The following is an 18,223-nucleotide window of genomic DNA, read 5'->3' on the forward strand; positions in this document are numbered from 1 at the left end:
GGGGGAGAGGGGGTGGGATGGGATGGGAAGGCGCTGCCGCCCCTTCCATTGGCTGCGGGTCTCGGGCTCCCGGTTCTGATGGAGGAAATTCACCTTGATCCGTTTCTCCGTGGCCTTTCTCGGTAGCCACGGTCTCGCGGGGAAGCCTTTGGAAGTCGAATGTTGTGCTTCTCGGGAAGAAAAACTAAAAGGTTTTAAAGTACGCGCATCTGTGCAGAAGGAAGATGGTCTAGCGACTAAAACGCTGTAAAAATACCAAGATCCTTGTTTCAGAGCGCATAGAGTGTGTCATTTTAGTGTCTGTGGGGAGAATAATCCTTTGCAACAGAAGTATCCTAAAATACCTTCATTAGATCTAAATTGTCGGTTAAGACAGTGGCATAGGTAACGCTTCAAAGGATGTTGTTGGGTTTATTCAGATTACAGATCGTTTTGTTTTGATACTGAGCTGTGTTTATAGAGGATGGCTATTTGTGATCCCAGACCTGGGCTGTTGGAATTCATGGTTGTACGTAAAGCAGCCTGCTTCTAAGATTGACGTTCCTAGGAACACGGCGCCTGACTGATTTCAAAGGGGCGGAGATCTGTTCCTTTAACTTTTTATATAACCAGGGGGTCTTGGGAAACGAAAGGGATGTCTTTTGTCTTCAGCAGGTCTTAATTAAAGCCTTGGAATCCCATAGTATGTTTTGGAAATCGGCATGTTTTCCAGTAAGCTGGAAAGCTTTGCTCACAGTAAGTCGTTACTCATTTTGGATTGCTTAACCTGTTGATTTGTTTGAACAAATTGCGAGTGTAAAAGTAGAAAATGTTAAAGCTAGTCTATTGGAAACTTGTACCAGAGTGTGTAATTTCAGTGTCTGTGGGGAGAATAATCCTCTGCAACAGAAGTATCCTAAAATACCTTCATTCGATCTAAATTGTCGGTTAAGACAGTGGCATAGGTAACGCTTCAAAGGATGTTGTTGGGTTTATTCAGATTACAGATCGTTTTGTTTTGATACTGAGCTGTGTTTATAGAGGATGGCTATTTGTGATCCCAGACCTGGGCTGTTGGAATTCATGGTTGTACGTAAAGCAGCCTGCTTCTAAGATTGACGTTCCTAGGAACACGGCGCCTGACTGATTTCAAAGGGGCGGAGATCTGTTCCTTTAACTTTTTATATAACCAGGGGGTCTTGGGAAACGAAAGGGATGTCTTTTGTCTTCAGCAGGTCTTAATTAAAGCCTTGGAATCCCATAGTATGTTTTGGAAATCGGCATGTTTTCCAGTAAGCTGGAAAGCTTTGCTCACAGTAAGTCGTTACTCATTTTGGATTGCTTAACCTGTTGATTTGTTTGAACAAATTGCGAGTGTAAAAGTAGAAAAATGTTAAAACTAGTCTATTGGAAACTTGTACTCATTAGTGCTACTTTAACGTAGGGTGTTTAGACTTCCTGAATTTTTGTACCTTTTACCGCAATTTGTTGTAACAAATTAAGTTCCTCGAACAATGGAAGAGAACTAATGGTGAGCGATTAGATACTTCAGAGGGTGCTGGAAAACCTGATTTCCAGCCGCTCAGTAATTCAGCTTGTTAAATGCGACCTGTGCACCTGGTTGTTTAAAATCATGGTTAAGACTTGCTTCATTCGAACAGGATTGCAGCCTGGGGTTACAGTATTTCTTAGAAACCTGGGTGTGTAGGATACGGAACTATTGTAAAGGTAATGAGGCTTTGATAGCTTCATCCAACATAATTACAAGCAGTTAAATGTTCATATATCAGCCGTGTTCTGTTCTTCTGGTGACCTGTCCTGTCCGTATCTATCCTGCTGAATCACTGGCTTCTGGAGAAAGCCTGGGCAGCTGTTCCAGGCTGTCCGTGTTCTTGGTGTGAAGGACAGGGTGGTTTGGTCGTCCCCCCATTAGGTGCAGTGCAGTTGGAAATAATTTTTTTAGATAGCAACCTCAGGGTCGCAAGATCGCAGGTTATGTCAGCGCCGAGTGGGAGTAACATAAATATATTTGTTGAAACCACGTTAAAATGTAACAACAATGTCACCTCCCTCCTTGCAAACAGATGTGGTGCTGCTCATGTTCCAAGAAATGTTCACCATCTTCTTACCTATTAAGGAGGTGGCCCTGCCCAGGGCAGGGGGTTGGCTCTTACCTATTAAGGAGGTGGCCCTGCTCAGGGCAGGGGGTTGGAGCTCGGTGATCTTTAAGGTCCCTTCCAGCTCTAACCATTCTATGATTCTGTTATACGATGAATAGATTACAGATATGGTGATATTCTCTTAAAATGGGCCTTCTGCTTATGTCAAGATAACACGACGTACCAGGAGACCTAAAAGCACTAATTTTTTATACTGGAAATGTGTGGACTTTAGGGCCTTCTGCTTTTGTCAAGGTAACGTGACATACCAGGGGACCTAAAAGCACTAATTTTTTATACTGGAAATGTGTGGACTGGACATGCTGGTGAAACTGTTAAGACAACAGTTCAAATGATTGCATAATGTCTTATACTTTTAACTTCTGGAATGCTTATGAATCGTTATATGCCATCAACTTATTTATTGGTAATTATTAGTGAATTTATTTACTGGAATACGGTTTAGGGATTCTTTGTGAGGCAGTAATTTTTTATGTTTATTTTGTTTAATGCGATCCACTATAGCAGAAGAAAAACAGTGTAAAAATGTTCTGAAAATGCTACTTTTTTTTTTTTTTTGACATGCTGGTGAAACTGTTAAGACAACAGTTCAAATGATTGCATAATGTCTTATACTTTTAACTTCTGGACTGCTTATGAATTGTTATATGTCATAAACTTATTTATTGCTAATTATTAGTGAATTTATTTACTGGAATTCTTTGTGAGGCAGTAATTTCTTGTGTTTATTTTGTTTAATGCGATCCACTATAGACGGTTTAGGGATTCTTTGTGAGGCAGTAATTTTTTATGTTTATTTTGTTTAATGCGATCCACTATAGCAGAAGAAAAACAGTGTAAAAACGTTTTGAAAACGCTACTTTTTTTTTTTTTTATGTGCCACCTCTGTTCCCAAGAAAACACATCCTTGAGACGCTCAGGCTTTCTGTCTCTCCTTGCTGAGATACTTCATTTATAACGTCTCAGGTCCTTGAGAACAACCACAGAGAAAAATGTAGTCATATTACCTGTGTATTGGTCTATATTTCAGTTTTCATGCTCTCTCTGTGTACTAGGTCTTTTTTGGGGGAAGTGTGAATGTAGGACTTAATGCTTGCTGGTATTTGCATTGTTTCATCTCTTGCTTTTATGTCAGCTCTATTTTCCTCCTCTGTATTACTGCAAGAGGGGAAGAAGTAACAGAAACCATTACATTTCAGAGGCCATAAAAAAATTAAATTGTTTACCCCTAATAATACATGTTGGCAGAAATGGACAACAGATGCTCACCCAAGAAAAAATGGTTAAATTATTGCATCATCAGTAACTAATCTTTTCTAATAAGGTAGGATAGTAATTAGGATGTGTCCCCCTTTATATGTTGACCTGTATATTTAGTGCATATATCTAAAAAGATACATGAAAGGTTATTAGGTGTAGTGTTCACATTAGATAAATATATAATGAATGTAATACTGGCTTTAAATCTGCAGTCAATCCAGCCTTGCTGTGTTAGTCCAACATACCTTCCCAAGTATGAATTGTAGCATCAAAGATCATTGGTTGCTTTTAAAGTGTATTAAAAGTCAATTTTTCTCTTTTTATGGCTTAGTTAAATTGTCTGAGTAATTTGTACTTATGGAATTTCCTATAAATTAATGGTTAGCTATGGAATTGAAATGTCTAAAGTCAGTTTTTGGCATTTAGTTCCCAAAAGGTGTCTTATGGCGAGGCTTTTATTACTGCTTTTTATAAAGAGAGATGACAAAATGTACCTGTCGTCTTGATTCACTGTTTTCTAAGGCACCTTCTTCATCTTTGGAGAATGCTAGTTGGTGTTTTACTGTCTGGTGGAAGATAGCGTTTTCCTCTTTTACATTCTATCAAAATCATGGTGGGGAGGGAAATACTTTTTCTTTGAAGTGGCATTGATATTTAACTGCTGTATCTGGTTCATTTGGGATTTGGGTTTGCCTTTTTTTTTTTTTTCCTTGGATGATTGACTTCAGTCAGTGCACTTGACCTTTCAATGCATGTGACTTTAGAGTTAAATTTGTGATTGTACTGTATCTTTTCTACAGAAACAAATGTTTTACTACCTCATAGTAAAGCTTTTTTCATTCATAGCGGGGCAGAAGTGCTTCTAAGCTCAGATGGTTTGATAGAGTGGTCCTGGGCATGGCAGGGATGAGCCTTCATTGGTTTTCCTTTGAGGGAGAAGCACCAGGGATTCTTGGACCTACCACAAAGCTGTACTTGGAATGACTCTGTCCTCCCAGGCATCATGCTTTGCCCACTCAAGATGCTGCCAGGCTTTGGGATGCAATCCATAGGACCTTGCCATCCTTGATCTAGTGGCTGGGTTTTGCTAAATTTGGAGATGATGTCTGTTCTGGTGGAAATGGGAGGTTTCAGTATTCCTTTGTTTTGGATAAAAGTCATGATACATCTATCTGGTTGGCAGTCGTTCTGGGTATTAAATGGTGGCTCATTGAAACAACTCTTCAGAGAATCCCAAGGAGAAGTAACTCATAGCCTTGAGCAGGTCCTAAATTAAGATGCTAATAGATAATTTTAACAATGATTTCCATGCAGAAAAAAAAGAAATCAATGCAGCATTTAACTTCAAAATTCAGTGTCTGGTAAAAGAAAAACCAACAAAAAAAAACAGGTAAAAGGATAAATGCTTACAGGCAGCATGAGGGCTGCTTTAGAAATATAAGGCACTTTAAAATGCCTTTATGCTGCTGGTCAGAAATGATTCTAAAATGATCCAGAAAAGCAGCAGAGTAAATAGAGTATAAAAAGGTCATACTTAAAAAAAATAAAATAAAATAATCACAGTTTTGTTTTGGGAGAGTCAATGGAATGGAACTGAATTCTGATAAGTTAGTGTTTGACTGGCCTTATACTTTTTTTTTTTTTTCTATTGGAGAGAGAGCATTGTGTGAGTGAATGAATCTTAAAAATAACAACAAAACCCCCAAAACCAACCCAAAAATGGAAAGCTGCCTTAATTTTAGTAGGGCCAGTTGCCAGTTGAAGCTTGGAAAGGTAAGGCCAGAGCAGAAAAATCTGGTGACTATTGGTGTTTATTATTGCGTAAGGAACTAAGGACTCTCTCGCACATGAATCAATTCTTATTACTGAATGGGACCAAAGAATTGTCTCTCTGAAATGTAAATCAACAAAACAAATGTTCCCCAAAAATATCCCAGGACCAGAAGATATTTGTCTAGTGGATCTAAAGGAATTCTTTGGGGGTTTTGGGTGCAAAATTGCGGATTTATTTTCCATAGCCTCTGGCATAACTCATCTTCTGACTCTGAGAAATGGAGCACAGCAGCATTTTTTTAAAAGCTCTAGATTGAACCAGAGAGCTGTAGATCAGTAAGTTTAATTTAAGCAGACTCATAGCACTTGTAAGAAAGAGTGGACTAAATATGTCCCTGGGGAAATATAGTATTAACGAGGAGTTGGTAGAGTTTTCATAGATGGAAATCAAGAGAAATTGTTAGGCTATTTCGGAGGAGCCAGTGAGCTGGTGGGTCCAGGCAAAACTATTCATCAGGTTCCTTCGTCCGAGCCTTTAAAGTAAGCAAAAGAGGAAATACCCTCTTTTGGATCAAAATTATTTAGGAAAGAAGGGATGTTAATAGGTAAGAAACTGCCACGGTTGAGGGAGGGTTGATCTGTCATCTGTGCTCTTTAAATGTATTCATAAGTTATTTAGAAAACAGAGTGAATGGCAAATCATAACACTTACTCAGGATAGTAATCTTCCTGAGGTGTTTCAGGAAGCTCTTGTTAGGGTGAGAGCCTGGGCAGAGAAGTTGCAGGAGATGCTGCTCTGAGAAAGGTGGAGTAGACTCTACAAAGGGAAGGAAAATTCTTGCTTAAACGTAGAGGGCAGTGAACTTGGGAAAGAAATGCTGGAGTCTGTATGGATAATATTCTGAAAATGTTAGTGCAGTGGCACTAACCAGCTGATAGGAATTCACGGATTTTTAGAAGATCAATTTAGAAAAAAATAGAGTGCACCATCATGCTGTTATATCCTGTTATATGTCTATGTTCTGTCTTCAACAGCAGCATGTAATGGCAGCATCTCCTACAGGAGAGATGGGGAGGGACTCTTTATGAGGGAGTGGAGCAATAGGACGAGGGAGAACAGTTTTAAACTGAAAGAGGGGAGATTTGGATTAGATTTTAGGAAGAAATTCTTTCCTGTGAGGGTGGTGAGACACTGGAACAGGTTGCCCAGAGAAGCTGTGGCTGCCCCATCCCTGGAGGGGTTCAAGGCCAGGCTGGATGGGGCTTGGAGCAACCTGGTCTGGTGGGAGGTGTCCCTGCCCAGGGCAGGGGGTTGGAACTGAATGGTCTTTAAGATCCCTTCCAACCCAAAGCACTCCATTTTTCTATGATTCTATAATTTTTGGTCCCCCCTCCTGGCTGCTTTCTTTATCTGAAGATACGTTTGGAGGCAGAGAGTGGCTTTCTTGCAAGGTGAGAAACAAAGATGAGAAATCCGTGACTTGGAAAAGGGGCAGGTGAGTAGGGGACAGAGTTAGATACTGCTTACATCAGGAATGGTATTTAATGGAGAAGCTGAATAGGAAACAACTGTGATTGTCTCCCTGTGAAAGGGAGAGATGCAGTACCAAACAAAATTTTCTAGAAATGAATATAAAGGAAAAGTTAAATACTTTTTAATATAATGTGTAATTAAAATTGTGGAATTCCTAACAATAAGGTGCAGTGGAGGCAAAAACTATAAAAGTGTCAATTCAGGGTCTCACAAAATAGTGAAAAATAGTTCTATCAGTGATTGTAAACATGATGGTCTGGATGAAACTCTAGAGGAAATCCTTTAACCACCTTGTTTGGAAAAGGAGGGAAAGACCTATGACCATCACTGCCAGAAGCACATTTAAGCACTAAGCAATCTTTTGGCATAACACACTATGGCCGTTTTAATGGGGAAAGCATCTTTAAATATTTTTCAAACAAATAATTACATTTTTCCTGAGAGAAACTTCAAAAAGCATCAGCCATTTTAATTGGAAAATCGCACAGACAGTATAAAAGATGAATGCACCATGGCATACTAGATGTATCAGTAGTTTCATTTGAGATATAAAATTCTATGAAACTTAAGACTGTAAGAATGTAGTAAGGAAGGATAAAATAAATAGTGCCTGCAGTGCTTTTGTAGGGTTTCAAGGCTTACGGGGTCGTTTTGCCTTGCTTCTGAGGTGCTTGTTAATACAGCAGGCAGCATGCATTCAAAGAGACTTGTGTAAAGGGATTGGTTTTTTGTGGAATTTAGGAAAAATATAATTTGCAAGAAACTGACTTTGCTGAATCTGTGCTTTCTTGCTTGGGATGAACATGGTAACTCCTGTCTTTTGACAACTATCGAGTCTAGCTTTCTGATCAGAGTAGATGCTGCTGTGTGTTTGTGCTTAACTAATATTGTCAAGGTTGCTGGTCCCTAGACCATCTGCGATGTCTTTATGCTATTTTTTTCAAATCTGTTCTGCCAAATGCAGGAGGATAATTGGAGATATTCTGTCCTCGTAGCAGTCATGGGCGCTACATCTCTTTCTTCTGCGTAGATGTTGGCAGGGGCAGGAAAACTCCAGGGACAGACCAAAAGATGCACAAGGTGTTAAGCTTTGTTATCCTTCTGAGTGACAATACACAGACAGCAATGCATTTATAAAACCAAAAAGCCCACAAAACCTGACCAAACAGCAGAAAAACCGCAGACAACCGTGCTATCGAGGTAATAAACCCGCTGACAGAATGAAGGATACTGGCCTGTCCCTTCCCGGAACACCGTGGATGTATTGATATATGATAGCACTTAGTGGAGACAAACATTATATATGCTTTAGTGTGTACCTACCACCGAAGCAACAAATTCTTTACAAACACAAGGTCTGTGTTTAGTAACCTTAGTAATGTGAGCTGAGATGTTATCTGGGAAAATCAAAAGCACTCTTAAAACCAGAAAATGCAATCTGGGATGTTGAGCATGCTTTTACAGCCAGAGCTGAGTTGATGGGATGTGTCATGGGCTCCTGATTATAGGAGAAAAATGGCTAATTTTCTTTCGCTGTCAGTGGAAAAAAAAGAATTGTATAAGTTTTAAGGTCTTAAGAGCAGAAAATAGTTGGCTTGTGGAAGTATGGTACCTTGCACAGTTGATCCCTGATACTTTTTCCTACCATTTGTCTAGAGCCTTTGATCTCATCTTGTTTCCCGAGCCAGTTCCAACAGGGTGTCTCTGATACAAGCCAGATTTAACCCAGGTTATTAAAATGGCCATATATATCAGCGTGCCTTAAATTTACAGTATCTACACGTAAGATTTTAGTAGCAGCTACTGTTGTACTCAGTTACCAGGCAATGGGAGATCTGCTTTGGGTCTGGAAGTAGCGTGTTTGTGTTAGTTGCCGCACTGCCCCTCTCAGCAGGGATTAGGATAGGGGGTAAAGCACTGTGCTAATGGAGTTTTTCTACTTTTGAACCTCTTTACGTGTCCTGTGGATTTATCCATTCAGATTGGTGCTGACTTTTGGATCTCTGCACCGTGCTTTCTTCTGAGTTATAAAACCCAGATGCTTGTGGAAAGTCAGTGTAAAACTAGGTTTAGATATCTCTGTTTTAAGTATAGAAGAAAGGTGATTTTTTCCCCCCTCTTGCTAAATGCATGTACAAATAGTAATAAAAAACATCAAACCGTTTTTGTTAACAAATCCCAAAAGTTCCTCCCTGGTTTTTTCCCCAGCATTACTGTCTAACATTTGTAATCAATTAGTAAAAATAATATCATCCGTACATATTTTAAAAATGAAATTGATTAATTTTGACTAGTAAGAAATGGTTTGTTTTAGACAATCTTTTATGTTCTTGTAAATCACAATGTGTTATCTTTGTTACTAACATCTATACTTTTACTAACAGGATCTAGTCTGTTATTTTGTACTGCAGTGTGTGTTGCTGTAGAGATTCATCTCTAAATGCTTTTCTATTGCTTGGCTTTGCTGGGGATGGAAGAAGGGAATCCTTTAATGACCAACAGCATGTTATTTCCTTAGGGTAATTCCTCTTAATTACCATTCCGTTACAGTCCCGAGAGCGCAGGTTATGCACAAAGACTTTGAAACATGGATTATATTTCTGTCTTGGAACACATCATGCTGCAATTCTTTTTCCTTAGGCTATAACATTCTATTACTACTTCATCAAAGGTTTAATTAAACCCATTAGTTTCCAGAAATTGTCTACATGCTTCAAAAATTATCATCCTTAACCTATTAGAAGATGTTATTTGTAATATTTTTCAAAGGTATGAGCTCTAATATAGTGTTAACTATTGTTAAGACAAAAATTAAAGTATAAATTGGAAAGGAACAGTTTTTATAGTAAGTGTTACCATTTTATTCAGCTGGATAGGGCAGATAAAATCTTTAGCCATGTTTTATTCTGCCTTCTCTGTTATTCTTCTTGAGCAATTGGAAAATACATGTGTTGTGTGAAAAGGATTTAAAAAAAATCCTTCTTGAGCAATCGGAAAATACATGTGTTGTGTGAAAAGGATTTTGTTAAACTCTGAGGAGAAGTTTTAAGACTTCATTTTTTTTTTTCATGAAGCAAATATAACTTTACAGATACTTTTAACTACATCTGATGCTAACAATCGGGATTTTGGGACATTATTCGTAAGCCCTGGATATACACAGTTTTTAATTTGAATCTTTATAAGTATATTAATTCAAATAATTTGAGACAGTTCTTTCCAGACACTGGAGAGAAACATCTGGTTTTACAGCCTCCCAGAAAGTGTAACTTGCTAGATGAACTCAAAGCTGTAGTTTGTTAAAATAGTCAGAATTAATTTTTTCTGCAAATCTGATCTGAAATTACATTATGTGGACATATTAAGAGAAGAAAATTTCATCTGCCATATGCTTAGAAGCCCTGAAATACTTCTGATCTGTCGTAAGCAGGAGGTCAACATCATCTTTTTGAATTGTGAGCAACTGGTAGTGTACATAGGAGAAGGAAAAGCAGACCATTCTCTATCACACCCTGTATATACCCAAAAAAAAGTCCCAAAAAAGAAAGAAGGGTCATCTTTCTCTTAAGTAGTTCATTATCTAGAAATAATGTTAGAACTAATGAGGCACAGTTCCAACAAAACTGTGTCTTGGAGGTGATTGACTTCGGTTCTGGGAAGGTGTGATCTCTAATGCTTTTACAACGATTAAAGCAGGAGAAATGTGTTTCATGAATTTTCTGGTCTCTCATAAAAGGATGAGCTCAACTTTGCATTGCTAAAAGCAGTTGTGGGCCCACAAATAATAAAAGCGGAGGAAGAAATGGCCTAAAACTAATTTATGTACGGATTAATATAAACTTTCAAATAATTCAAAAATAACAGTAAGAGAATATGAGGTTGGAAAGTCAAGTTTAAAAAAACAGTGAATGCTTTAATTGGTGCTTGCATGGTCATAATGAAGTGCTTCTAAAAATTAGTTAAATTTGTCTTGTTGGAATAAAGGACTTCTCTTTTCAGAGACAGATTTATGTTTTTAAGCAACTGAGCATGGAATAGAAGTGCTTGTCTTTTGGTTTCTTAAATATGTTAAGTTTATTAACATTTGGACTACATGGAATTTTAACACTTCCAAGTGAAACTTGAATCATTACTAGAGGAGACTGGAAGGCAAGGCCTGCCATTGCTTTTCTGTTAATAAAGTGCTTTATGTCCAAAAATAAGGTGCCAAATCTGTTTTACACTGTATAATCTCAAGGCGTGTTTTTCAGCTTCTTCCTACTTAGAAACTTCTATAGCAGGAAGAGTAGACAATTCTCTGGTTTATTTTCTACTATAATTGGATTTCGGTGAATATACGTATGTGATTTATGCGCCAGTTGTTTTATTGATAGCTTTTTATTACTGCATAAAACAGAAGGGTAGCAATGCGTGGCTAGTAATCTAGAAGTCAATTTAAATGAGTCAGTGAATGTTTTAGTGTTCAAACATTGATTTTTGGAATGTATAGTTTAACTTCGGAGAGTTGCATACTAAATTTATCAGCAGCATAAATGCCTCTTCTTTTGTTTTCTGTTTGTATTAGTAGTTCTCTATCCTATTAGTAGTTCCCTACTACTACTCTCTATTTCTATTAGTAATTCTTAACATTCCATTTTCTAGCTTTCTTTGACTTGCCAGCATCAAGTATTTTGATAGAACTATAGGAAAGACCTTCCTTGTGAATAGTAATTTTATAATCTGTGATTTTTATATGTAAAGTAGGATTTATTTCCTTCATTAATTTGCATTTATTAATATTTAATGTGGGATATTTTGCTGAGGCACTCAGTAGCACGGACAACTACTGTAGCTCTTCATAGCCTGCCCTATTCCTCATTGTTTGGGATACTTACTGTCACCTGAAGGCTGCGTCACTCTATGAGTTACATTCTTTTCAGTGTAATTTATGAATTAATTAAATAGCACAGATTCTAGTGGGCCTCCTCCAGCCACCTCCTCCCTTTTTGGGTGCTGGCTAATTCCTCCTTTTATTTCTAGACCTTTAAACATTATCCTTTTCTTGCTTTGGATTTCTTTTGGTGGGATTTTATTTGGTTGGTTTGGTTTATTTTGTTTTGAGGCTTTGATGATGGGCTTATTTCAAAATGCCTTTTGCAAGTCTGAGTGGCTATTAAATGTATCTCCTGCATCCCCAATGCTTGTTGAGTCCTTCAGAGAATGGCAGTGTATTGGAGGGAGATGATGTCCCTGTGCAAAGGCAGTTTTGACTCTTCCAGATGTTGTACATGTTATTGTGCCTTCTAATTCTGTTTTATAGTTTCTACAAACTTGCACGTTACAGATGTTATTTTTTTTCAAATAGACGATAAATCCAATCCTAGATGGAGTATATCTTAAAAATAACATTATTGTGACTCCTGTTTCTTCTTTTTAAATTTTAGCTGTCCCTTTTCCACCAACGCATCGCTTGACATCTGAAGAAGTGTTTGACACAGATGGAAGACCAAGAGTTGACATTTTGAAGAACCATTTGATAAAAGAAGGTCGAGTGGATGAAGAAATTGCACTTAGAATCATCAATGAGGGTGCTGCAATATTACGGAGGGAAAAAACTATGATAGAAGTTGAAGCTCCAATTACAGGTAATATTTCTAGGTAATTTCACTCATAATTAAACTGGAAAGAAGCCAGATTTTTTCAGTAATAGAGTTTGTCTTAAAAATTGCTACAGTAAAAATGTCTGTATAATCTTATTGAATTATCCCTCACAACTGCATTTGCTTGATAGCACTCAAATGGTCTGAAAAAATGGGCTGTGCATTATTTTGCAAAATGAAGGCATTAAACCTATTGGAAAAAAATAGAGCGATTGGTATTAAAATGGCAAATTAGAAAGTAGTTAGATGCTGATGAATTACGGATTTCTAATTCCTGCAATGCTATAAGTGGGAATAAAGGCACCTACCTGGAATAGAAAAATGAACTCAGAATTACCCAAAATCTAAATACGTGAAGAAAAGCTAATTGCTGTGGTTTGAAGCAAATGCTGTGAAATGGAATTCTGAGTGAAAATTTCCTTTTATTTCTAGTCCTTTAAACATTACTCTATCCTTTTCTTGCTTTGGATTTCTTTTGGTGGGATTTTATTTGGTTGGTTTGGTTTATTTTGTTTTGAGGCTTTGATGATGGGCTTATTTCAAAATGCCTTTTGCAAGTCTGAGTGGCTATTAAATGTATCTCCTGCATCCCCAATGCTTGTTGAGTCCTTCAGAGAATGGCAGTGTATTGGAGGGAGATGATGTCCCTGTGCAAAGGCAGTTTTGACTCTTCCAGATGTTGTACATGTTATTGTGCCTTCTAATTCTGTTTTATAGTTTCTACAAACTTGCACGTTACAGATGTTATTTTTTTTCAAATAGACGATAAATCCAATCCTAGATGGAGTATATCTTAAAAATAACATTATTGTGACTCCTGTTTCTTCTTTTTAAATTTTAGCTGTCCCTTTTCCACCAACGCATCGCTTGACATCTGAAGAAGTGTTTGACACAGATGGAAGACCAAGAGTTGACATTTTGAAGAACCATTTGATAAAAGAAGGTCGAGTGGATGAAGAAATTGCACTTAGAATCATCAATGAGGGTGCTGCAATATTACGGAGGGAAAAAACTATGATAGAAGTTGAAGCTCCAATTACAGGTAATATTTCTAGGTAATTTCACTCATAATTAAACTGGAAAGAAGCCAGATTTTTTCAGTAATAGAGTTTGTCTTAAAAATTGCTACAGTAAAAATGTCTGTATAATCTTATTGAATTATCCCTCACAACTGCATTTGCTTGATAGCACTCAAATGGTCTGAAAAAATGGGCTGTGCATTATTTTGCAAAATGAAGGCATTAAACCTATTGGAAAAAAATAGAGCGATTGGTATTAAAATGACAAATTAGAAAGTAGTTAGATGCTGATGAATTACAGATTTCTAATTCCTGCAATGCTATAAGTGGGAATAAAGGCACCTACCTGGAATAGAAAAATGAACTCAGAATTACCCAAAATCTAAATACGTGAAGAAAAGCTAATTGCTGTGGTTTGAAGCAAATGCTGTGAAATGGAATTCTGAGTGAAAAATGCACCTTTATAACTCCTCTTTAGGTTCTTGTGAGGGCACTAGTACTGGAAAGTGTTGAAAGATTATTTTAGCTTCTGTAACATGCTAGAACCAGGTCCATTGTGATACAAACCTGACTCTTAGGGTTTTTTGGAGTATTTGCGTGGTTTGACTAGTTCTATTTCTGTTTGACCTGGTGGAAGGTGGAATTGGTGTCCTTTAGTGGTTTTATTTATAAACAGTCTGGACTCATAAAAAAATAGTTTGTGTTGCATATCTGTTATTTATGATAAAGAAGGTGATTTTATTTGTGTATTCAAATCGGATTTTCTTTCATTTGAATGTGTTTTCTTTTTAAACCTATATAAAATTAGTATCTGTAAAGCTTCTTTTAGGACATCAGCTTGCTTTAATGTATTATTGGGTAAATGAAAACCTTTAAACAGAACATCATTATTATTGACAATTTAAAAAAAAAATAATGATTGAAATAGTGGAAGCCTCTAAGTGGCTGTCTGAATTCAGAGTCTTTTGAAGCTCCAGACAAAGCTTATACCTACAGGGTTGTCCATATGTTTAGAATTTTTAGTTACCCATAGCTACTGGTATATTGGCAGCTGAAAAAGGAGGAAATTTCTTGCTGTGTTTGAGTAGAAATCTTAAGAAAAGTGACATAAAAGAGGATGCATTCTATTTAGTCTAATTTTTTGTAGGTCATGATGGTCTGCTCCAAGGGAATAACAGCCTTTAAAGTGTGGTGTGCCATGTCCAATATTTCTTTCCAAAATTAGAGTAACTTTTTTACTAAAAAATTTGCTGATAAACTTCTGAGGAAGGTGCTATTTGTCAGTTGATTGGTGACATTTTCCACCAACGGAAGGCACAGTCTCTCAAATTCCTGTTAATTGTTATCAGCAATACCTCATGCAGAAGTGAGAAGGCAGCTCCTGACTTCATTGAGCTGGGAACTCCTGTGGGAATGAGGAGTTGGGAGCAGTTGTCTTTTTCCATACATTTTTTAAATTATTTTTTTTAAATTGTGACATGGCCTGGTTTTGCTGCGTGCTCTTCAAAGTCTTCCCAACTGCTATCTTTGGTACTTCTGCCTTAGGTTGCTGACCACTGCTCTTGTCCTGTCTCATATTCTAAAGACACAAGAAAAACCCACTGTTGAACTAGTGAACGTGGTTATTTGAAGGAGAAAAGTAACTGAGCAAAGAGAAGAGATGTTGAGATTAAAAAGATGTGTTAGTCTGACTCGGAAACAAAAGCAGTGCTCCCTGCTTGTTTCAATCCCACGTGGACACAGCAAAAGCAGAATTTGCAAAGATACCTAAGAGGTTGAGGAGGCCAATAAAGAGCTGCTGACAACTTTCAGTACCTCAGTGCTCAGTGCATTAACCGTGTTTGAAAGATATTCCACAATCTGCTAGATTCAAATAGGACAAACATCAGCTTTGTCACAGGCAGCAAGGACAGGATCTTCATGAAAAACATTGGGGGAAGCTTCAAAAATTTCTGTTATTCCTGCTTTATACATGCCTTTCCTCTTAATTAGAAGTACTTTGTGGCTCTTTATTTAACTATAACTTAGTAATTTTTCTGTTAGATTTTTTTTAAATTAATTTGAACAAAATTTTTGCTTGCAGTGTGTGGTGATATTCATGGCCAGTTCTTTGATCTAATGAAGCTGTTTGAAGTGGGAGGATCACCTGCTAACACAAGATACCTCTTCCTCGGTGACTATGTAGACAGAGGTTATTTTAGTATAGAGGTAACTGAATATATTAATCTGTTTTGTCCTAAATTTTTCTGTAAGCACACTTTCACGGAGGTTTTAAAATGAAATTTTAGGTCTGCTTTGACATGTGAATGTGTTCTTCCTTGCTGTGCTTTCTCCTATGACAAAGGCTTGTTTACAGGAGGATATTGACCAGCCATTTTGGACTGTCTTGTTGAAATCACCAGACTCACTCACTTTTCCTCCTCTTTCTTTAGTTAGCTTTAAAAAAGTTGAATTCTATAGCATTATTATACATAATCCTGCTACTCTGTCAGGAAGGTATGTTTGTATGTTTTCGGAGAACAGGTGAGTCATGACTGCAAGGTTTTCTCATTTATTATAGCTGTTTATACAGTAGATTCATTTTTCTTATGTAATCAACTGTTTTTTAATAATTCTTAATATTTTTTTTTTACTAAAATTCTGAGGGCGATTACAGATATTCCCTAAGGATGACCTGTGTTTCTGCCATTAATTTTTCAGGTATTTTGAATTCAAATAATTTTCCTAATTTTCAGCATGTTTATTAAATCTACTACATTCCAGAAATATTCACTTACTCCTATCAATTAGTTTCAGAGCTATGATAAAATTTTTTAAGTTAACTATTCTTCTGGAGCCAGCTTGGGAAGTGCCTCGGCTTGGGATGTCTTCACAGCTACCAAATCTAAGAGAGTGACATACCCTATGAAATAGTATTTTGCAAGTCATGGTGTATGATACTTCATTTCTGTCTTAAAATTATACTGTTTTAATACCATGTGTGGGTATATGCTGTGAAGGGCATGCACGATGCCTTCTGGGGTTGCTAGGGATGGTAGACAAACGGGAGAAGCAGCAAGAGGGATCGCCTCAAGGTCATTTATATGGAAAAATTTCAACAGATATTCACTATTTCTTAATTCGATCTTCTTGGTCTCTTCTTGATGATTACAAATGATGTAATTATCCTTGAAAAGGATATTTACATAGCAACAGTAAATGTTAATATATCAAAACATGGTATGAAAGCTTTTCAACCATTACACTTACAGAAAACTTTTGAACAATATATGTTCCTGAATACGTTAATAAGGACAGGCTCAATTTTTTTTTCCTCATACAATTTTAATTTAATTTTTAATATAATATTTGGCATGCTAAATATACTTGCAGAATATGTAAAGATATGCTAAATATACTCTTGAAAACCACTCCAGGGTTCTTAAAAGGCTTGTCTTCATTGAGATAATCTGCTCTCTTCCTCTCCGAGTGGCTGTTGGAACATCAGTGAAGTAGGTGGCAGATTATCTGAATGAAGTTGAATTGCTGCCAAGTGCACGAAGGTGGGGCTCTGCTTTGTGGTCCTCTTGAGAAAGAAAGAACTAGTACATGAAAATTAGCCATTTGCTCGTCATTTTAACCTTAACATTTTTTTCTGATTGAAGTTCTTGCCTTAGTTAACATTTGGGAAGTTTAAGTTGACCTCCAGGAGTTTTTGTGTATTGCTTACTTTAAGATCTTTTCTAATGACTGGAAACGTAATATGCTTTTGATAAAATATTTGACTTTTCACAGAAAAGTGAAGGTGAACTTTTCTAAAAATGGACAAACACTGAAATTTAATTTTTCACTAATAAATTCTTAATCACTCTGTCCTGAAACATCTTTAATTGCATTAATATTTCAGTAGTAACCCATTTCCAAATAAAAAATGTTATCACTTCTAATAGATAAGCTAATGATATGCTACTGTGATTGTATATAACAAACTGCTGGCATCAAGATGGGGTCCTTCACATAAGTGTGTGCAAATTCTTTTTTGTACTGGGAGTAACAGGATATAGAGAACTCCAACATTAGTTTGTCTGTATTTGATAATGAAAAATAAATATGCTGGTACAGGAAAGGTAAAAAAAAATCACACTTAATAGGTAACATGCTTGAGAATGTGTAAATCTCAGCGGTTTAGTCAAATGGAGTATCCATCCTTCACAGAGAAGGGACTGTTTTGCCATTTTCCTATTAAATGTTTTCAAGGTTGCCAGCTGTTATAAATTTTTCATACAAACTGACTTAACTAAAACAGTTCACAATTGGAGAATTTGCCAGATTAATTCAAGTATTCATTTTATGATAAGCAGTTGTTTTGTAAGAAACTGATTATGCTCTCTGCTGGGAAACGGTTTTAAAGAGTCTGGGGACTTTGCAATATATCGGGATATTTTAGAGTTATAGAAACATTGGAAAGCAAGTGGTATCATTAGAAAAATTACTATTTTGCATATTTTTTACTAAGAAGATAAGAAAAATTCAGTAATTAGTTTAGCTAAACTTCACAGTAGAAATCTTTGATGTATTTCTCCATGCTTGCTGTGTTTTTTAAAGTGTTCCTTTGTTTTCTTTCTTCCTTTATGTACTTACTATTCTATGCAAAATTAGCTTCAAGATATTCATATTGATTAAGAACAATAATAATAACAGCTGGCAGGTGATCTCGGTGTAGTCCAAAACTTCTGGGGAAAACCCCAGATTTCTGTGCTCAGTTAAAAATGCAAGAATGAAATTTGAAATTTAAGAAATACATTTTGGGCATTCAAGGCTGCTGGGTAGTACTGGACTATAAACTGAAAGAATTGTGCA

General features: G+C 36.8%; 1 protein-coding gene across 6 annotated transcripts in view; it reads left to right on the forward strand.

Annotated features, from left to right (window-relative positions):
* The first annotated feature begins 1,246 nt into the window (after positions 1 to 1,246).
* Positions 1,247 to 18,223, forward strand: part of PPP3CB (protein phosphatase 3, catalytic subunit, beta isozyme) — a 50,696-nt gene continuing 33,719 nt past the window's right edge. For 3 of the 6 annotated variants that reach the window (XM_014956245.1, XM_014956244.1, XM_014956246.1), the window contains exons 1-2: positions 13,212 to 13,407; positions 15,468 to 15,592. In XM_014956245.1, coding sequence (XP_014811731.1) covers positions 13,380 to 13,407; positions 15,468 to 15,592 — 153 coding nt within the window. In that variant the 5' untranslated portion in view covers positions 13,212 to 13,379. Of the gene's footprint in view, positions 1,296 to 12,149; positions 12,351 to 13,211; positions 13,408 to 15,467; positions 15,593 to 18,223 lie in introns of those variants that run through there. The other 3 variants (XR_001413618.1, XM_014956243.1, XM_014956247.1) reach the window with 2 other exon arrangements.

Source organism: Calidris pugnax, unplaced genomic scaffold (genome assembly GCF_001431845.1).
Source record: "Calidris pugnax isolate Ruff unplaced genomic scaffold, ASM143184v1 scaffold196, whole genome shotgun sequence".
NCBI lineage: Eukaryota > Metazoa > Chordata > Aves > Charadriiformes > Scolopacidae > Calidris > Calidris pugnax.